This window comes from Lutra lutra, chromosome 8 (genome assembly GCF_902655055.1).
Source record: "Lutra lutra chromosome 8, mLutLut1.2, whole genome shotgun sequence".
Classification (NCBI taxonomy): Eukaryota; Metazoa; Chordata; class Mammalia; order Carnivora; family Mustelidae; genus Lutra; species Lutra lutra.
Genome location: NC_062285.1, coordinates 117,075,579 through 117,098,038, shown reverse-complemented (window position 1 = coordinate 117,098,038; position 22,460 = coordinate 117,075,579). Strand labels below are relative to the sequence as shown.

General features: G+C 41.8%; 1 protein-coding gene across 3 annotated transcripts in view; it reads left to right on the top strand.

Annotated features, from left to right (window-relative positions):
* The first annotated feature begins 9,883 nt into the window (after window positions 1-9,883).
* EEA1 (early endosome antigen 1) overlaps window positions 9,884-22,460 on the top strand; it is a 123,974-nt gene continuing 111,397 nt past the window's right edge. For all 3 annotated transcript variants that reach the window (XM_047740758.1, XM_047740757.1, XM_047740755.1), the window contains exon 1: window positions 9,884-10,155. In XM_047740758.1, the coding sequence (XP_047596714.1) occupies window positions 10,132-10,155 (24 nt within the window). In that variant the 5' untranslated portion in view covers window positions 9,884-10,131. The remainder of the gene's footprint in view (window positions 10,156-22,460) is intronic.

Below are 22,460 nucleotides of genomic sequence, written 5' to 3'. Positions count from 1 at the left end.
CCGAGTTGGGCTGGACCAGTGGGAAACCCCTGCAGGAAATCCAGAAGGTGGAAGGGAGAAAGAGGCCAAGACTTACAGTGCCCTGGTACCCTCTCTTTCATGTCTAAGTGTCTTTTAAATATTCCTCTACTGAAGGTCACGGCTCCTATCCTGTCTCTCTTGCCTAGTTCTCCTTGCATTCTGGCAGCTGCTTCCTCCTCTTGCTCCTTTAGGCACTAGTTCAGCTAGATCTGGGGTAACTCCTGCTGTTGCTAACTTAGGGGTGCTTTCCTATTTCTTACTGGTTTTCTTAACTTCTGACCATACTTACTTCAGCAGTTCCCTCCTTTAAAATTTCTTCAATTGCATTCTTCCTTCTGGGCTCCTGATTGATACTTTCCTTTTTTTTTTTTTTGAAACAAATCTTACTCTGAATTCCATTATGAAAAAGAGACAAAAGTGGAGCCACATTAGCTGATGCAAGGGTGGATAATGTAGGACCAATTGCTTCCTTCTGCCCACCCACTGCAGTGGCCTCTGAGGACTTAGAATTTTGAGGGACATGTTTAGAAAAACACTGGACTGAGAAAACCCAAGGAAATGCTAGCCCTGCCCAACGCTTGGATGACATCTCTCTACCAACCTCTTGAAATAAGTTCACCAGACTCACATGCACACTTTGTTCCGTTTCTACGGTACAGCAACACTATCTCTTATAGAATTCTATGCATCTTATTTTAAAAAATATTTTATTTATTCATGAGAGAGAGAGGCAGAGGGAGAAGAAGAAGCAGACTCCCCACTGAGCAGGGAGTCCAATGAGGGACTTGATCCCAGGATCTTGGGATCATGACCGAGCCAAAAGCGGACACTTAACAACTGAGCCACCCAGGTACCCTCCATGTACCTTACTGCGTTTGGTGAGCTGTTCAGGTAGGGGGTCTGCCGGCTGCTTTCTCAGTTTGAAGGCTGATAAGAATACTGACTTAGATTTGGCTTCACACTGATTTCACTTCGATTTCATACTGATTTCTTTTCAAATAGGCAATGTAAAGAATATTCACAAGATAAAATTGGATCATTTCCTTACACCACACACGAAAATAGACTCAAAATGGATGAAGGATCTCAATGTGAGAAAGGAATCCATCAAAATCCTTGAGGAGAACACAGGCAACAACCTCTTCGACCTCAGCCACAGCAACATCTTCCTAGGAACATCGCCAAAAGCAAGGGAAGCAAGGGCAAAAATGAACTATTGGGATTTTATCAAGATCAAAAGCTTTTGCACAGCAAAGGAAACAGTGAACAAAACCAAAAGACAACTGACAGAATGGGAGAAGATATTTGCAAATGACATATCAGATAAAGGGCTAGTGTCCAAAATCTATAAAGAACTTAGCAAACTCAACACCCAAAGAACAAAGAATCCAATCAAGAAATGGGCAGAGGACATGAACAGACATTTCTGCAAAGAAGACATCCAGATGGCCAACAGACACATGAAAAAGTGCTCCACATCACTCGGCATCAGGGAAATACAAATCAAAACCACAATGAGATATCACCTCACACCAGTCAGAATGGCTAAAATTAACAAGTCAGGAAATGACAGATGCTGGCAAGGACGCGGAGAAAGGGGAACCCTCCTACACTGTTGGTGGGAATGCAAGCTGGTGCAACCACTCTGGAAAACAGCATGGAGGGTCCTCAAAATGTTGAAAATAGAACTACCCTATGACCCAGCAATTGCACTGCTGGGTATTTACCCTAAAGATACAAACGTAGTGATCCGAAGGGGCACATGCACCTGAATGTTTATAGCAGCAATGTCTACAATAGCCAAACTATGGAAAGAACCTAGATGTCCATCAACAGACGAATGGATAAAGAAGATGTGGTATATATACACAATGGAATACTATGCAGCCATCAAAAGAAATGAAATCTTGCCATTTGCGACGACGTGGATGGAACTAGAGGGTATCATGCTTAGCGAAATAAGTCAATCGGATAAAGACAACTATCATATGATCTCCCTGATATGAGGGATAGGAGATGCAACATGGGGGGTTAAGGGGGTAGGAGAAGAGTAAATGAAACAAGATGGAATTGGGAGGGAGACAAACCATAAGTGACTCTTAATCTCACAGAACAAACTGAGGGTTGATGGGGGGAGGGGGGTTGGGAGGGGGGTGGGATTATGGACACTGGGGAGGGTATGTGCTATGGTGAGTGCTGTGAAGTGTGTAAACCTGGTGATTCACAGACCTGTACCCCTGGGGATAAAAATATATTATATGTTTATAAAAAATAAAATTAATAAAAATTAAAAAAAAAAAAGAATATTCACAAGGTAAAAAAGATGAGTTATATCCTACATCCCCATGGCTTGCCTCTTGGCCACTATGTGTGCTTTTGGAAAACCCATGCAAAATGAGAAGTCTACCAGGTCAGAAATCCCAACCATGCACTTTGGATGGGATGAGCCATCTCAGCACCCGTGAGGTCCACCCTGTGATCATAGGTGGGAAGTTTTGTTGTGCCACCTCTGCATGGTCTATGCTGTACTCCACTAATTTGTGGTTTAAATGAAATAGGCTTGGCCATGGCTTATCACATATATATTAAGGGCAGTATTCTTTTTCTTTTTTTCCCCTCATATTTATTTCTTTATTTAATTATTTATTTGCTGGGATTTTTAAAAAATTTAAATTCAATTAATTAACATATTATTAGTTCCAGAGGTAGAATTCAGCGATTCATCAGTCTTATGTGCTACGCAGTGCTCATTACATCATGAGCCCTCCTTAATGTCCATCACCTAGTTACCACAACCCCCCAACCCCCCTCCTCGCATCTAGCAACCCTCAGTTTGTTTCCTGTGATTAAAAGTCTCTTAAGGTTTGTCGCCCTCTCTGGGCTCAGGGAACAATATTTCCTTTTTTTTTTTTTTTTAAATAAGTTGTCTTTTATTTCAGGTGATTTAAAAAAATTTAAATACAATTAATTAACATACGATGTGTTATTTGTTTCATGGGTACAGGTCTGTGATTCATCAGTCATTATAGCACATACCCTCTCCGATGTCCATCACTCAGCTATCCCATCCCTCCACCCATGCCCTCTCCACTCCAGCAACCCTCAGTTTGTTTCCTATGATTAAGAGTCTCTTATGGTTTGTCTCCCTCTCTGGTTTCATCTTTTTTCTCTCTTCCCCTGTGATTCTCTGCCTTATTTCTTAAATTCCACGTATGACTGAGATTATAGGATAATTGTCTTTCTCTGACTGACTTATTTCACTTAGCATAATACCCTCCAATTCCATCCATGTCATTACAAATGTCAAGGTTTCATTTTTTTTGATGGCTGAGTAGTATCTATTGTGTGTGTGTGTGTGTTTGTGTGTGTGTGTGTGTGTGTGTGTGTGTGCATCATCATATATATATCCCACATCATCTTTGTCCATTCATCTGTCAGTGGACATCAGGGCTCTTTCCATAGTTTGGCTATTGTGGACATTGCTACTATCAACATTGTGGAGCAGGTACCCCTTCAGATCACTACATTTGTATTTTTGGGGTAGAAACCCAGTAGTGGCAATTGCTGGGTCATAGGGTAGCTCTATTTTCAACTTTTTGAGCAACCTCCAAACTATTTTCCAGAGTGACTGCATCAGCTTGCATTCCCACCAACAGTGTAAGGGTCCCCCTTCTCCGCATCATCGCCAACACCTTTCGTGTCCTGATTTGTTAATTTTAGCCATTCTGACTGGTGTGAAGTAGTATCTCACTGTGGTTTTGATTTGTATTTCCCTGATGGTGAGCGATGTTGAGCACTTTTTTCATGTGTCTGTTGGCCATTTATGTCTTCTTTGGAGAAATGTCTGTTCATGCCTTCTGCCTGTTTCTTGATTGGATTATTTGTTATTTGAGTTTTGAATTGAATAAGTTCTTTATAGATTTTGTATATTAGCCCTTTATGTGATGCGTCATTTGCAAATATCTTCTCTGAATCTGTCAGTTGTCTTTTGGTCTTGTTGACTGTTTCCTTTGCTGTGCAAAAGCTTTTTATCTTGATGAAATCCCAATAGTTCATTTTTGCCTTTGTTTCCCTTGCCTTTGGAGATGTGTCTTGCAAGAAGTTGCTGTGGCTGAGGTCGAAGAGGTTGCTGCCTGTGTTCTCCTCTAGGATTTTAATAGATTCCTGTCTCACATTTAGGTCTTTCATCCATTTTGAGTCTATTTTTGTGTATGGTATAAGGAAATGGTCCAGTTTCATTCTTCTGCATGTGGCTGTCCAATTTTCCCAACACCATTTATTGAAGAGACTGTGTTTTTTCCATTGGACATTCTTTTCTGCTTTGAAGATTAGTTGACCATAGGGCTGAGGGTCCATTTCTGGGTTTTCTATCCTATTCCATTGACCTACATTTCTTTTTTGTGCCAATAGCATACTGTCTTGATGATGACAGCTTTGTAATAAAGCTTCAAGTCTGGAATTGTGATACCACCAGCTTTGGTTTTCTTTTTCAGCATTCCTCTGGCTATTTGGGGTCAGTCTTTCTGGTTCTATAGCTCATGGATCCTGGTTCCATATCCTCCAAATTTTGGGATTATTTGTTTGAGTTCTGTGAAAAAAGTTGATGGTATTTTGATAGGGATTTTATCAAATGTCCAGATTGCTCTAGGTAGCATAGACATTTTAACAATATTTGTTCTTCCAACCCATGAGTATGGAATGTTTTTCCATTTCTTTGTGTCTTCCTCAATTTCTTTCATGAGTGTTCTATGGTTTTTGGAGTACTGATCCTTTGCCTCTTTAGTTAGGTTTATTCCTAGGTATCTTATGGTTTTGTAAATGGGTTTGGCTCTTTAAGGGAACAACATTTCCTGCATAGGAACTGGTTGGCATAAAGGCAGCAACAACCTTAGTGCAACTGAGGAATAAAAGTTCATTGAGGCTGGGGCAGGGTAAACCAAGGGGAGAGTGTTAAAAATGGAAAGCAGAGAAGTGGGCATGGACAGATCAACAAGGTGTGTGAGCCAGGATAAAGTATTTGGATTTTGTTGTGATTGTGATGGGAAGCTTCAATTAAAGAGGACAGTGACATTATTTGATATTCATTTTTAAAAGTCATTCTTTGCTTCTGTGTATTTTGTGGATTATAGGGAAGCCAAAGTAAAACAGGGAGAGCAACCAGGAAACTCCTCTGCTGGTCTAGACAGGAGATGAAGATTAAGGTGCTATGGACCAGGGGGATAATGGAAAGAAGTGGCAGATTTAGGCTCTGCTTTGGTGGTAGACCTATCAAGATTTTCTGGTGGATTGGCTGGAAGAAAGGGAAATGATGAGATAAAGAGAGAAATCAAAGGTAATGCCAAGATTTTTTGTTTGATCCAATGAAGTTCCTAGTAGTAGTAAATACTGAGACAGGAAAATTGTCAGAGAAGCAGTTTCGAACATAAAAAAAAGAAAGCTTTGTTTGGGCCATGTAAGTTAGAGATGCTCATTAGACCTGCAAGGAGAACTGTGTGGATGGTTTGCTGTGCAGGTCTGGAAATCTGGGAAAATGTTCGTGCAGGAGATATAGGCTTGGGGGTCTTGGGCAGACGGTTGAAATTTAAAGCCAGGAGACTGGCTGAGATGCCTTCCAGGCTGTGTGGGACAAATAGCAAGAGGGACCCTAGAACAATGCAGGAGCACTCTAACATTAAGTTATGCAGTAGAAAAGTCAAAGGAGTCTGAGAAGGAATGCTCATCGAGGAGAAAAGCCAGAAAGTATACTGTCAAAGGAAGCCAAGAGAAGAAAATAATTTGAGGAGAGAATGTCCAACTGTTCTCAATGTAAACAAGAGTCAAAGTCAAACCAATAAGGCTGTTCATTAATTAGGAAACCGGTAGGTCATTAACATTAACATTAACATGAGCAGTCTCATTGGAGTAGGTCAGGAGGCTTTTTGGCGAGGGGAAGGAGGTTTGATTACTTGACTGGAGTGGCCTAAGGAGAAAATGCTGGGCAAGACAGTGAAACCACCACAGGTGTAAAAGCCATTTTGGACAAAGAAAGACCAGAGAAGAGAAAGCAGACCAGGCAAGGGAAACAGGATGCCTGCAGCCAGTGTTGAGTGCCTCTGTGAGCCTTGTGGTTATTAAGATGAGGTGAGTGCGATTGCCCTAGCTCTACATGGGGGTGTTGACGGGGCGGGGGAGGGGGGCGCCGGGTTGCTCTAGCGCTCTTTTCCTGCTCCTGCGGGGCACACAGTGTGTGAATAGCTGGGTTCCTGTTCAGCTAGATGAAAACAACGGACAAAGAAGAGAGAGGGGAAGAAATTAAGCATATTCATAAGTGGGAGAGGCTATAAAGTTGGATCATGGACTTTAAGTTAGTTTTTTTTTTTTTTAAAGATTTTATTTATTTATTTGACAGACAAAAATCACAAGTAGGCAGAGAGGCAGGCAGAGAGAGAGGGGGAGGGCAGGCTCCCTGCCTGCGGGGCTCAATCCCAGGACCCTGGGATCACGACCTGAGCCAAAGGCAGAAGCTTTAACCCACTGAGCCATCCAGGCACCCCTTAAGTTAGGTTTTGATGGAAATGAGGATCTAGAAATGGTTGGTAGTACGAAGGTGAGAGGAGCCAATGGACTGGAGGTCTTGGAGTCAAAGAATGAATGGAGTATGAATGGAGAGAGCTCAATAGACAGGGATTAGTGGCCAGGCAGGGTAAGCAGAACAGTTATGTGTGGGAGCTGCTAAATTAGAGACATGAATATCTCACCCATTGCTTATTTTCTTTTGGGCAATTAAGTTCTCTACGGTATTGTTCCAGTCATATCATGAGCTGCAGGGGAGCACACAAACTTTTGAAGAACCCATCTAGCTGAACAGCTGAGAGTGTCTTCTAATATTAGGGAAGAAATTCCACAGGAGAATTCCTGTGTAGAAGGCCTTAGCATGTGACATTAATAAGCAGCTTTAAACTAAATTAACTTTTGAAAAATAAACAAAAGAGAAACAAACTTCACTTTAAATGGGAAAAAAGAAAACCTGTTTCCTTTCTCTACTTAGAACACACTTTTTTTTAGGATTAAAAAAGATTTTTTAAAAAGATTTTTAGTTATTTATTTGTCAGAAAAACAGAGGAGAGAGTGAGCACAAGCAGGGGGAGTGGCAGGCAGAACAGGGAGAGGGAGAAGCAGGCTCCCCGCTGAGCAGGGAGCCAGAGAAGGGACTCAGTCCCAGGACCCTGGGATCATGAACTGAGCCAAAGGCAGATGCTTCACTGACTGAGCCACCTAAGTGTGCCCCCCTTTTTATTTTAATTGTTAAGTAATCTCTACATCCAGTGTGGGGCTCCACCCACAGCCCCAAGATGAAGAGTCATATGCTTTACCGACTGAGCTGGCAGGTGCCCCTACTTAACAACTCTTCTAACACTGACTGTGTGGGGCTTTATTCTACACCAAGTGATTTGCCAATTCTCCGGACACCAACTGGGTGTCCTGCAATTAAATTCAATTCTGATATTAACTACGTGGGGTTAGTGCAGTCTCTCCAAGTTCAGGGCTTAGTCCCACAGGATTGCCCCCCAGCATCAGACATCAGTCCCAAGTTCCAGGCTGTCACCTATGCTTTGGACCAATTGGCTATAAATTGAGGGTTCCTGCAACACCCTCCTCATGATTGATTGTTTGCTATAACAACTCGCAGAACTTAGGGAAACACTTTACTATGACTGGTTTGTTACAAAAGATGGAAGTCAGGGGCAGCCAAATGGAAGGGATGTATAGGGCAAGATTTGGGGGGAGGGGTGCAGATCTTCCCTGTTCTCTTTTGGCACATCATACCTTGATGTGTTCACTAACCTGGAAGCTCTCCAAATCTCATGGTTTAGGATTTTTATGGAGGTTCTATTACACAGTCAGGTTTGATTAAATCAATGACCATTAGTAATTAACTGTTTTGGCTCCTCTTCCCTCCTGGAGGTGGGGGGATGATGGACCTGAAAATTGCAACCTGCTAATCATGCCTTGATCTTTCTGGAGATTAGCCTTCATCCTAAAATTACCTAGCAATCCCCAACCACCAGTCACCTCATTAGCATACAGACACTCTTATCCTTGTGGCTATTCCAAGGGTCTTAGAAGCTTTGGTGTCAGGAATCAGGGTCAAAGATTAAATATTAGAACAAAAGATGCTCCTAGCACCCTTTCAGTCAGGGAATTACCAGGGTCTTAGGAACTCTGTCAGTAACTTGGTACAGACACCGGCTATGTATTTATTATGCCACATAGTTTTATCGCCCTATATTGGTCAAAGTATTTCCCATGTTGTCTGAAAATAAAGTACCTGTGTCTGGGAAGATGGAAAGTGTGTGCTTTGCTATGTTTGTCTTGAAAATTTTAAGTGCGCTATTATCAATAGTAATTAACAATGTATTAGTTGTAGGTATAACTGTTTTGCTGCACAATGGACACAACACAAAAAACACAATAAAAAACAGAACATGTCTGGAATAGAAACGTATTACACCATATAATATTTTATAAAACATTTTACATTAACTCATTTGAAAATATTTGCTGCATCTTTTCAAAGAATCTGTAAGTACTTTCCAAAAGGCACTCCATTCATTGCTTGGGTAGATCTCAGGTTTCCCCTCTCCCAGTATTGGGATTGCATTATTCTGTCTCTTTCCTTATTTAGACATAAATATTAAAGTCTTCTCTCTTCCTCCCAGGGTAAAACTCCCGAACCTCTTAGCTTGTGGATGCTAACAGAATGGTAGGACTCCAGAGCTGTGATTTTTTTTTTTTTTTTTAAGATTTATTTACTTTAGAGAGAGAGAGAGTACGTGCACTTGAGGGAATAGTGCAGAGGGAGAGCGGGGGAGAGAATCCCAAGCAGATTCCCGGCTGAGCTTGGAGCCCCATGCCGGGCTTGCTCACACCAGCCAGAGATCACGGATGTGAGCCGGAAATCCAGAGTCCCACGCGTTAACCCGACGAGCCACCCAGACGCCCCCGGAGCTGTGATTTTTTAGTTTAAATAATGACGTGGTGCCTGGAAGTCAGTTTGAAGTCCACGTCCTGTTTATCTGGGACCTTATTATTATCATTATTTTTTTTATGAAACAGACTCATTCATGTCGATTCATTTTATGACTATCACCAAAATAAGACTTAATATTCCTTAGGAGAATGGGCCACACAAGGGCTTTAGGAAGAGAATGTAACACGTTAGCGACATCAGTCGATTAAATATTGATGCTATGGCCCAAAAAGGACAACCTTAAACTTCTCTTGCCAAGTCAAATTCCACTTTCTTCCTACTCTTTCTTCTCATTCTTTACTTTCTCTTTGGCTGAAATTAGAAGCAAGGGAGCAGAGAAGAAACCAGAGGTTGACCAAGAGGAGGGAAGCCACACAGACAGGTCGTGTCTGCGATTTTATCCTTCGCTTTCACCCAGGGTCTGAGCGCTCCCAGCAGAAACGAGGATCCAGTCGAGGGTAGGGTCAAGACCAGGGTCATGCCGACAAATTTTACAAAGCGGCCTCAGCTGCTGCCGCAGGTACCCACCCCCGAACCCCTCCTCCCGCGGAGGTCAGGGACATCTCCTGGCCGGGCCCAGGTCTCCCCACCCACCTCCCCAGCGGGCTCGCGGCCGGCGCGCGGGCACGGCCTCTGACGGAGTGCGGGAGTGCGCTCGGCCGCCGCGCCGTCCTCTTGCCCGCCGGAAGGAGCGGCGGCGCCAGCGTCCTGCCGCCTGTCCGTCACGCAGCCGCCCACGCCGCCGCCGCTTCCGATTGGTCGCAGTTCCGGGCCAGGCCCCTTGAGTCCCCGCCCCTCGCGGATGGACAGGCCGGGAGGGCGTGGCAGCGGCGGGCGGGTCCGCCCAGCTGTCAGTTACGGGGGCGGCCCGGCCGGCGGGCGGGCGCTCGCAGGCTACCTCGTCGCTCGCTGGCGCGCGCTCCCTCTCGCAGCCTGTGGGGAAGTCGGGGCCGCCCGAGCGGCTGCCGCCACCGCCTAGCCCCGACCTCCTCCCCCGTCCCTTCCCGACTCAGTTTCTCCCGCTCGCGCACCCCCGAGTAGTGAGTGGTCCCGCGCAGGGTCCGGAGAGTCACCGCGGCGGCCCGGGTGGTGTTTAAACCATGTTTAGGAGGATTTTGCAGAGGGTAAGAGAGTGAAACCGTCTTTCCGGCAGCACGTGAGCGGGAGAGCCCGAGCCCCGGGCTGCGGGCGCCGCCGCCGAGCTGAGGAGCCGAGGCGGCGGCGCGGGTGCCGCTCCTTAGCGCGGGCTCCTTCCTTCTGTAGGCCCCGCAGCCCGGGAGGTGGTTAGGCCTCGGCCGTCCGCCCCGGGGGCGGGCCGCGGGGGCAGGGAGGGCGGGTGGGGCGGCGGCGGCGGCGGGGCAGGCAGGCCGGACCCCTGGCAGGCGCCGAGTCCCCGGCGGCCCCGCGCACTCAGGCCCGGCGCCGCGCTCCCGAGCGCGGGGCTGTCAGTGAGACGCGCGGCGGGGCGGGAGGGTGTGGTGCCGGCGCGTTCCTTCCAGCTCCCGGAATGGCAGTGCAAATGCAGAGTTAGTGCCTCCAGCCGAGTGGAGAGCGCCCCGTGGGAGATTGCGGGAGGCTTGCTCAGCCTCTCCACCCTCCCCGCCCACCGCGCCCCCCAACTTTGCACGCACCTGCCACATTCGGCTGCGGTTTTGCTGGGGAATGTGGTGAACCCCGGCCTAGCTCGGGCCCAGTCGTGGTACCTACACTTACTGGCAAAATCAGCTGAGAAGGAAGATATTACTCACTGTTGGAAACTTTTCTTTCCCCCAATTAAAAATGCGTTTCGCCCTCTCAGCCCAGAACCTTTTTTGAGCTCTCCAAGAATAAATTCGCAGTAAGCTTCATCCAGTGATAGACACTTACTCCTTCACTTTCCGCCAGTGTGGGAAAGCAGGCAAAACCTTTAAGATATAGAGACAAGAGCATTGGAAAGCTTTAATGTGTATTGTTTAGAAATCAGTTCGTAGGATGATAGAGTATCATGTCCTACAAGAGTTGCTGTACTCAAGGTTTTGTTTTTGAGAGCCACCCCTCCCCCCTTTTTTTAACTGATAGGGTGCAACAAAATGTAAATGATTGGCAAGTTGGGGCTAAACTCGGTTGGTTACTGAGGGAGGAGAATAACTAGTTCAAAGGGCAAAAGAAATTAGTGAATTTGTAGTATTAAGCCAAGGAATGTGCCAAAGACAGTTGAGTCATCCACTCTATGGGAAGAGAGGGAGTGTTCTTGGCTCCTGCATAGCTTTGTGAAATGTTCAAGTCATGTGAAACTTGGTCATGTATCAGGGGGAGAAATAGTTAACTTGTGTATCCACCACCCTGTATTGACATCTGAGGATTTTTTTTGCAGTGGTTTTGTCAGAGTTTTTTTAAAATCTTGATAAGCCGATGATTTTGGCAATAGCAAGGGCATGCCCTTTACTCTTGCTGTCAGTTCTTGTGTTCAACTGTAAAGACATCTGTGCATGATTTACTCGTTGTACTTGGAGATTTTTCTTCCTTCAGACCTGGAGGAACTGATTACCTCATGCACACGGACTGTGTTTTTGTCCTAGTTCCACATCTGAATATTAGTTTGCCTATGGTTTGCTTTGAAGTTTATAAATAAAATAAAGTGTTTACTGACTTAGGAGTAGCTTCTGGTAGGGGCGCCTGGCTGGCTCAGTTGGGGGAATATGCGACTCTTGATCTTGGGGTCATGATTTTCATCCTCATGTTGGGTGTAGAGATTACTAACAACAACAACAACAAAACAAAAAACAAAACTTTGAAAAAAAAAAAAAACAATACCTTCTGGTAGTTACAGATTAATTTTCAGAAATACGGGATGCTTTCCAGTACTCTTGGTTTAATGTTGTTAAGCATTACCATTGTATAAGGACCGCTTTTATATAAAGACTGTGTGTTGGTGCATACACAACAGTTACAGAAGTTTCAATTAATTGAAATTGCAGAATTGGAATTGTGATTATTGCTGAGATGTGATATGGGGTCATCACAGATGAATAAGTTACTTGACAACTGACTTTCTTAACCAAGGCACTACTGACGTGTGACTGGATAATTCTTTGTTGTGGGGAGCTGTCCTTTTGCATTCTAAGATGTTGAGCAGCATCCCTCTGGCTTCTACTCACTTCACGCCAGTAGCACCCCCTTCCCCCATCCTTTTCCTCTTTTGTGACAACCGAAATCATCTTCACTCTTTACCGTATGTTTCCTAAGGACAAAATTGCTCCTGATTGAGAACCACTGTGTTAAGTGTGTATACTCTTTTACAGGAAAATTTGAATTGTTTCTCACAGTTACTTAACTTTTTTCCCTTTTGTATTTGTGGTGAGTGTCAGTAAACACCAAATGTATGCAAGGGACTGGGAAGCAGTTAATAAGGTGTGGGTCCTCCCTTTAAAACTCATAGCCAGGTAAGGGGAAGTGGACATCTAAAAGTAATTACAGTGCTCTGTAATAGAAGAATGAAGACTGCCCAGAGTGCTGCTCTGTGTGAGGGTGTTGGGACCATCAGGACAAGCTTCTGGTCGGAGGTCATATTCGCAGCTCCAAAGAAGGAAGAGGATGTCGGGCAGAGAGAGCAGCAAATGCCAAGGCATGAAGTCATGAAAGGGGCAGGTAATAGTAGGAAGAATGTGAACAGTTAAGTTTAGGAAGTGAAATGATGTGCAGAGATGAAGCTGTAGGGTAGCTAGAGACTAGATCCTTAGAGGACCTGGAGTCCCTTCAGAGGAGTTCAGCTTTTGGCTTGCAGATGGGTCAGTGTTAAATCTCAGTGTTTAATAGGGGCATTTTGATGAACGCTTTAAAGAAATCTGGTGATTTGTATTACTAGTTTAGAACCCACAATTATATTTATTAAGTCCACAGGTGGTATTTACTAGCAAGTATAACTAGAATCTTTACATTATGTTATATTACATTATGTTAATGTATAAGATAATCTTATTTCTTAGCAGAGGTAGTAAGATACAAGATTAAGATGAAAGTTGCTAATTTATTTGTTTGAAATGGGCTCTGTGCTTTGAAATTATATTGCGTTCCTTTAACATTCTGTTTTTAGGTGACCTTTTCCTTTTAACTGTTATTTTCTTCTGAATAGTGTTCTTTAAAAAGCATTTTTTTTTAAAGATTTTATTTATTCATTTGACAGAGAGAGATCACAAGTAGATGGAGAGGCAGGCAGAGAGAGAGAGAGAGAGAGAGGGAAGCAGGCTCCCTGCTGAGCAGAGAGCCCAACGCGGGACTCGATCCCAGGACCCTGAGATCATGACTCGAGCCGAAGGCAGCGGCCCAACCCACTGAGCCACCCAGGCGCCCTAAAAAGCATTTTTGAAAGAAGTTACAGACAGTGTCCTTACAATCACTTGTAACTCAGAATGTTTGAACATCACCAGTAAGGTCCCAGTGGTATTTTACAGAAATTTTACAAAATTTACAGAAAATTTGTTTTTGGTTTTTCTCCTCATCCTTCTCCTCCTTTTCCTCCTCCTCCTCCTTTTTTTCCCATTAGCTTACTAAAGTTGTCTTTCTGAGGCTTGAAAGGGTCTGAATTAGAAAAAAAAATTTAAGGTAGCTCCAATATGTATGTGTTGACTGTTTTGCTTAATGGTCCTTTGAAGAGAACTATGAATTTAAAGTGCTTGATGACCATGGGGCGCCTGGCTGGGCCATCCTGGAGCATGTGACTCTTGATCTGGGGAGGGGGGGATGTTTAGGTTCCAGCCCCATACTGAAAGTGGAGATTACTTAAAAATAAAATCTTTAAAAGAAAGAACAAATAAAGTGCTTGATGACCAGAAGAATAGATGATCAGTATTTAGTACTTTAGGCAGTTTATAAACTTTATTGCTATTTCTTTCTTAAAAAATTATTAAAATTAAAAAATTTATTGTGTTTAGATTTCCTTTCACTGGTACATTTTAGCAATGTTATTACATTGCTAAAGAAAAAAATGTGTTTAATTATTCTAGAATTGTAGAAATAAAAGGCTTTTTTTTTTTTTTTTTAGTGGTCAACAGGTCTTACCTGATTTTAAAAAGGAGGAAGCAAAAACAGATTAACTGATTTATCTAAGGCAACACAGTAGATGTCAAAACTGAGACAAGAGCCAGATTTTCCCAGCACAGTCCATTTCCCCTTTTTCTGGCACCTTGTTGCCCTTTCTCCCACTATTGAAATTGATAGGGTTAGCACTGTGCTAATCACTGTGGAAGATATGGGGAAAATAGGAGACCTAACTTCTTCCTAAGGATATAATTAAGTCCCAAAGAAAATGGTAAAGAAAATGAAGCCGGTAGTATGACAGAGGAGGAAAGATCAGAACCAGCCTGTGTGAGCAGGGAGTCTTCTAGGAGAAAATGAACATGAGATGGGGTTTTGAAGAATGTGTGTGTTTAAGAGATGTCCTAGAAAGTTTCTTTTTAGGAAGGACTAACAGTATAAGCAAAGATGTGGAGATGGGAACAAGTTCATTCTTCCTGCCCTCCCTCCTTCCTTTGCATATAGCCTTTTAATATGCTAGAAACTGGGGATACAGCAATGAATAAGATACAGTCCTTGCTGTCAGGTAGCTTAAACAAAGTGACTTTTAGAGATAAGAGATATGTTTAGAGCAGAAAGAAATTGAGAAGGACATTTACAAAGATAATGTGGCACCCCATTGTGGAGATTCTTGATTGTCTAGCTCAGCCCTGTTCAATGCAAATGTGAGTTACATACATAATTTAAAGTCTCTCTCAAATAAATAAATAAATAAATAAATCTTTAAAAACAGTAAAACAGGGGGCACCTGGGTGGCTCAGTCTGTCAGGCAGCCGACTCTTGGTTTCTGCTCAGATCATGATCTCAGGATCTTGGGATCCAGCCCTACATTGGGCTCTGTGCTCAGCAGGGAGTCTGCTTGTGATTCTCCCTTTTGTCCCCCACCTCATGGCTCACAAGCTCTCTCTCTCTCAAATAAATAAAGTTTCTAATAGCTACATTTAAAGTAAAAAGAGGTGAAAGTAATTTTTAAAATATTTATTTTTTTGACACAATACATCTAAAATATTCAGCATGTAATCAATATAAAAATTATTAATCAGATATCTTAAATTCCTTTTTTTTTTTTTTGATTAAGTCTTTGAAATCTGGTGTATGTTTTGCATGAGCAGCATGTCTCAATTTGGACTAACCATATTTCAACTCTTCTACAGTCCCATATCGCTAATGGCTGTTGTGTTGGATGGTGCAGGTCTAGTTGAATTCATACATAACTTTTAACTTTTTATTTGGAACTAGTTTGAAACTTGTAAAAAGTTGGAAAAATAAAATAATAGAAGGGACAGTTCTCACTTCTCTCTTCTCTTGCTCTCCGTATGTGTCATTCCCCCCCCCCCCCCCCGATTCATTTGAAGATCAGTTATTGTCTTTTATATCTGAATACTTCAGTGAAGAACAGGTATTCATTTACATAAGCACAGTATAGTGGTCAACTCGATAAATTTATATTCGTTCAGTTACTATCTATGATTCTAGTTTTGTCAGTTGATCCGGTAACGTCCTTTGTAGCATTTCCCCTCCACCAGTTTAGGGTCTAGTTAGGATTAAGTATTATATTTAGTTGTTAAAAGTTGTTATTTAGTTGTTTAGTAGTCCATCCTTCCTTCCTTCCTTCTTTTTTTTTTTTTAAGATTTTATTTATTTATTTGACAGAGATAGACACAGCAAGAGAGGGAACACAAGCAAGGAGAGTGGGAGCTGGAGAAGCAGGCTTCCTGCTGAGCAGGGAGCCTGATATGGGGTTCAGTCCCAGGACCCTAAGATCATGACCTGAGCCGAAGGCGGACGCCCAATGACTGAGCCACCCAGGTGCCCATAGCCGCTTTTCATCACAACATGTTTTTGTATTTATGAAGAGTACAGATCCCCTCCTACTTTTTTTTTTTTCTGCACTGTTTTTCATATTATGTTTACCTGATATTTTGTTGTGATTAGATTGAGATTATGCATTCTGGGTCAGAATGTTGCCTAGAAGATGTGTGATTCTCAGGTTATCACATCTGGAGGCCCATGATGTCCTTCAGTCCTTCATAGGTGCTGTTAGTTTTGATTATCTTGTCAAGGGTCAAGGTGTAGCCCAACTTTTTGACTGTATAATATTATTTTTTTCTTCTTTTTGCAGTTAATAGACATTTACTTATAAGACCATGCAAATATCTTGTTCCTTATAAAAAATTTCCCCTAAATTTTGTATCCATTGTTCATTCTTGCCTGATTTATCTTAATGACTGCAAAATGATCATTTTCCCACTTTGGCATTCCCTTCACCTTTACCAGTTTGGTCATTGGCTTTCCTGTTCTTGCTTCCCTCTCTCCCTCCATCTCTCCCTTTCCTCTTTCTGACCTTCCTTTTTTCTTTCCTATTGGCATGGACTCATAATTTCAGTTTTTAAAAATGGTTTATAACTCATCACTGTACTTAATTATTTTGGTGGTCAAACTGTCAGATTTGAATAGTGGGAGCCCCTTTTGTGTGGCCCCTGTGTCTTTGACATAGTTCTATGTGTTTTTTTTTTCTTTTCTTTTCTTTCTTTCTTTCTTTCTTTCTTTCTTTCTTTCTTTCTTTCTTTCTTTCTTTCTTTCTTTTTAAGCTTTCCTTCCTTTCTGGCCTACTAGGGCATTTTAAGCTCATTGATTACTTTTTCCCAGCCCTGAAACTGGCCATTTCTCTGAGGAGCCCCATTTCTTTTAGAGGGGAATGGTATTAGAAACCCAGGTCTGGGGGTGGCTTTCCTTCTCATTTATTTCAGCAGATAAATTTGACATTTTGAACTTTATTCTGTAGGCATTAGGAAATCAATAAGATTTTATTAAGCAGTGAAATATATTTCGTATGCAGGAGAAGCAGAATTTTTCTCTACTTTCTTTGGGCATCTGACTGGGCCTAAGAATTAAACTGACATAAGGCAGATTAACAGGAGAAAAGGGTACAAATTTTATGAAATTTTTACATGTACATGGGCAGCTTCACAAGAGAATGAGGACCCCAATAAGTGACAGAACAGGTATTTATAACTTTTAGACAAAGAAACAATGCATTTGTGAAGAATTAACAAGACAGAGGGATTTGGGTTAGGGGTAGTATATGGTGAAGAAGTAGCCAAGAAGATAAGGGTTAGTTTAATAAGGTTTGTTTATACAGATTTCTCAGCCCCAAGTTCTCTGTCTCTGGTGATGAGAATGTCTTTTCTCCTTCTGGTACAGTGAGGGTGTCTTTGACATGAGAGTTTTATCTCCAGCTTTGAGGAAGTAAAGAGGGTCAGAGTGTTCTTGTGTACCTGCTGTTTAGTGCCTTTAATTAAAGATAATTAGTATGCCAAAGTGGCATATTTTGGGGTGACATCCTGGTTTTCTTCAGGTACAAAGTAGGAGTTAATAATGTTTACTGAATGAGTATTGGAAGGAATGTTTTAGGAAGGTTAATTTGTCAGTGCTGAATGTGATATATTAAAACCATAGGGGAGTCTAGGCAGAGATCGGATAGGAGAGATTTTAATATTTTAGTCACTAAGAAATTACGATTTGCATTAGAGTGATGACAATGTGAGCAGAAAAAAGGGTGATGAATAGGGAAGAAGACCTTTTTTTTTTTTTTTTAAAGATTTATTTATTTGGGAGAGAGAGTGCATGTGCGCAAGCAGGGGGAAGGACAGAGGGAGAGGAAGAGAAATCCTCAAGCCGACTCCATTCTGAGTCCGGAGCCTGACTGCATTCTGAGCTCAGAGCCTGAAGTGGGGTTCAATCTCATGACCCTGAGATCGTGACGTGAGCCCAGATCAAGAGTTGGACACCTAACTGACTGAGCTACCCAGATGCTCTGGGAAGACCTTTTGAACATGTCTATTCTTCAGATGTCTAGTGTGGGCCTACTGTGTTCTGTGGACACGCGATGAGTAAAAGAGACATGAACCACTGTGGAGCTTAGTGAAAGAGGAACTGTTCAAAGAATCCCATAGCTTTTTTGTCACATGGATGGGTCTTAGGAAGGAAAAGCACAGGGAGCCCCAAGAGCATACAGCAAGAGGTCCCTGATCCAAACTGAGATGTTAGGGAAGGCTTCCCAGATTGGTTACATGTTTAAGTTTGATGCAGTTACTACTAATTTATTAAACAAAATTTAATAAGTGGAATTATTTTCTCTCCGTGTAGATTTATTTTTAGTGTGTTAAGAATAGAGATTGAGATCTCAGAGAACCAGGGCTAGAACTGAGTTTTCTCTTCTTATCCTGGTGGTCTTTTGCTTGTGCTAAAGAGACAGTTTAATTCATGGTTAACAGGCTGAACTCTTGGGCCAGACTGCCTGGTGTGATATTTGTATCCCATTTACCAGCTGAGTAGCTTTGGGCAAGTTACTTGGTTTCTCTGTGTCTCATTAAAATGATCATAATAATAGTATCTGTCTCATAGGACTGTTGTAAGGACTAACTGAATTAATATACGTAAAGGATTTTGACAGTATCTGGCACATAGCTCTCTGTAAATGTTAGCTGATGCTAATGTTGGATTATTATTATTATTATTATTATATACTCCAAATTTCTTCAAAGAATACATTTCTTATTCCAACTCCCTTTTAAAATATTTATTTATTTATATTAAAGATTTTATTTATTTATTTGACAGAGAGCTATGAGAGCACAAGTAGGCAGAGCTTCAGGCAGAGGGAGAGGGAGAAGCAAGACTACCTGCTGAGCAGGGAGCCCTATGTGGCTCTATCCCAGGACCCTGGGATCATGACCTGAGCCAAAGGCAGACACTTAACAACTGAGCTACCCAGGCGCCCATCACTCCCTTTTTAAAAAATTGTGTGGATATGGGTATGTAGACATTCATCATACTATTAGGCATTAATTCTGTGCTAATTACCTTGCTGGGTTTGGGAATTAATAACTCTTGAGGAGTTTTAATGGGAGAAACAGATACTTAAATAATTACAAAGTAATGTGGTAAGTGTTGATAGATACACAGAAGAAGAATTTGTGAGGACAAGAGAAAAAGTAACAAATCCTGTAAGGAAGGGTTAGAAGAAGGAAGGGGGAGGACAAGGAATGGAGATTTTTGAAGGCCTTGCAGAGGCTAAAAATGATAGGCAAAGAGGAGGAAGGGAGAGAAGCCATCTTTAGAGAAAGGGACCAAGCAAATGCAAGAGCATGAAACAGCCTAGCACAGCATTATGGGAGTTAAACGAGTTTATCTGCAAGTGGATGGGGGTCGCTGTAAGAGGTATGACTGGAAAGGGTTTTGGACTTTATACTAATGACAATAAGGAGCCATGGAAAGTTTTTAAATGATCAAATTTGTAATAAGGAAAACCCTCTGAAAGTATTTTTCCTAGGTAATCTTTATATAAAGTAAATTGGGTAAATCACTCATCTGTCTAAAATATGTTGGTAACTAATTAGTGCCCATCGGAGGTGTCTAAACTCTTTACCTTGGCACACAAGGCCATAATGCTCTGGTTCTTTTATACAATTTCAGGCTCATATCCACGTACCTCTGCACATGGTCTTGACCTTGCCATTCTCAGTAATTGCGTTTCTCATAACTTACCCTGTTATTTCATCCCTTCATATCTCTGTAGAAGTTTTTTATTCTGCTTAGGCTGTCCTACCATTACTTGTAGACACTGATCATTTCAAGTGACACTGGGAGTTATTTGCTTACTTTTTTTTTCTTCTTCTTCTCCCCAAACATCCCATACTAATTAGAACAGGCTTTTGGTATTAGGCCATCATTTAAGCCCTGGGATCCTCCACTCCTGAGGGTAAGATCTTGTACAAAATTTCAAGCTGAGACCCAGTTGCTTTATCTGTAAATTGAGGATATTATATACCTCACAGTGTTGAAGAATTAAATGAAATTAAATGAAATAATGTTCATGAAGTATGCACCACAGTATCCAGCATTCAAGAAACATGTATTATATAGGAGGTATCCCACTTTAGATATCTAGAAAATTTTTGTAATTTGTTTACTTGACTATTTCCTACTAGACTTGAGCTCCTTTAGGGTAAGGATTTTGTTTTCTTTTTCAGTGTATAGGATCTAACTTAATGTTTGATGCTTGGTGTTTTTTCAGTAATATATGTTGACTGCTTGTTGGCTGTGTAGACAGCATGGCTCCATTAGGGGAGCGACTGGCTAGAAAGTAATGACTTTTTAGTTCTAAAATTGTTCATATTTGAATCATTTGGAATTCTTAAAAAAAAAAAAAAAGATTCCCAAGTCCCTCCATTTTATTGGAATTTCTGGATCTCTAGTTTTCAGTTCAGGAGATGATGAAAGCTTGAATTTAGACAGTGGCTTTGGGGACAGAGAAAGAATGATTTTCAAGAAAATTTAAGAAAATAAAATTGATAGGGCTTATTGACTTGTGAGTAGTTTGGGTACGTGAGAGGATAGTGGAATGGACTAAGATACTGAATAAAGGAAGAAGAGCAGATTTGGGGAGGAAGGTGAATGTGAACTAGAGGTGTGGCCATCCCAGTGGAGATGTTCACAGGGAGGGTGAAAATATAGGCCCAGCACTCTGGAGACAAGTGGAAGCAAGTATTAGATATGTATAAATACATATCTTGAAGAGAAGTCAAATAAATACTGAGAAGTGTCCACTGAATGGAACAGTTGAGTCGTACTTAGTTCAATTTCAGGAAGGTCATAAAGATAAATTGGGAAGTAAGGAAGTAGAATCCGGGAGCACAGATTACTTTCTGAGGAATATGGAGTAGAGGAAGCAGAAACTAAATATTAAATGCATGGATGAAATTTGCCATCCTTGGATAATATTCTAACAAATGATTTTTATTTTCAAGGATTATAAACTTCCTTAACTCAGTTTAAGTTGAAAGGGGGATTTATTGGAAAGTTTCAAAGTGATCCATGAAGAAGAATTGCTATGCAGTTAATCCTTATGAAAATGGTGTTCGGGATAGAGGCACTTTTTCTCTTTGTCTTACTCTTTCATGGACCACTGGCATCTTATCTGTCTCTCACTGTGTCTAACCTCCTTGTTTCTGTTTACTCAGTGTGTTCAAGACCCCAGATGGACTTCTGACCGCTCAATCCTATGTACTTCTTTGTGTAGTTGGCTGGCCCAGTGTCTCAGTTTCCAAACCCAAGAGAAGACTTCAGAATGTCCTCTGCGTCTTTTTTCATTGGGTCATGCATAGTTCTCTGGCTGGTCAGAGGTGTTCATTGATGGTTTAGTCAACTGAGGTTGGAAGTGGAGTGTGGTCATATAATACTTAAGACTATTCCTTCTAGGAGTTGTGGTACTATGAAACAGACGATTTGCACATGATTCTTCTAGAAATGAGCTTTACCATGGTTCTGAAGTAGTGATAATAGTTATCTGATTAAGTTCATTTGGCTCTAGGAATAAAGGATCTATCAGGTTAGCTCAAAAATAGCATAATAGTCGTTATAAGGATGCACTTGGCAATAAGAAAGATGGAATTTCATGAAAATTCAAAATCAAACATTTAATATGGGGCTGAGCCTCTCAGACGTTTTTACAAGGCTTTGAAGGCTCCGAGGTAGGACTTTCATGACAGGGCTTTATAGATTTTCAATATACAGTTGAGCTGTTAAAGTACTCAATGACTCTTGGGGTGCCTGGGTGGCTCAGTGAGTTAAGCCTCTGCCTTCGGCTCAGGTCATGATCCCAGGGCCCTGGGATTGAGCCCCGCATTGGGCTCTCTGCTCCGCAGGGAGCCTGCTTCCTCCTCTCGCTCTGCCTGCCTTTCTGCCTACTTGTGATCTCTGTCTGTCAAATAAATAAAATATTAAAAAAAAAAAAGTACTCAGTGACTCTTAATGTATCTGTGTCCTCTGTATCTATATACTTTTGATTCTGCTCTTGGCTCATTTTCTCACCCTCTAGTGTAGTTTTTTTTCTTCGTGACTTCTGCATACTCAGAGTCTATGGTCTTTTCAAACTTTGGTTTGGTTATAGCTTTGGTTTGCTGCCATCTTTCATGTACTCTGACTTTACCTTATGACTACAATGTTTATCTGTTTAGTGCCAGTTTGTGTGGCTAATTAATAATTTCTCTTTATAGTTTGCCATTCAAAGGCCTAAGCATGGAATTCAGCAGTGTTTGTTCTTGGCTTTGGGCTCTTTCTTTCTTTCCTTTTTTTTTTCTTTCTTTCTTTCTTTTCTTTTTTTTTTTTTTTTTTTTTTTTTTTTTTTTTTTTTTTTTGCCACTGGGCCATGTTATGGGCTGCTGGCTAGCTTGTGAATATCTGCTGTTTGGTTCAGGTGATCACATCTTTGGTCAATTGGCAACAGACACGGGATCATATAATCTGGCTACCTTGGACTATGTTCTCAATGTGGGCTATGGTAGGATAGCTTGCTTTAGCATGGAAGGACAGC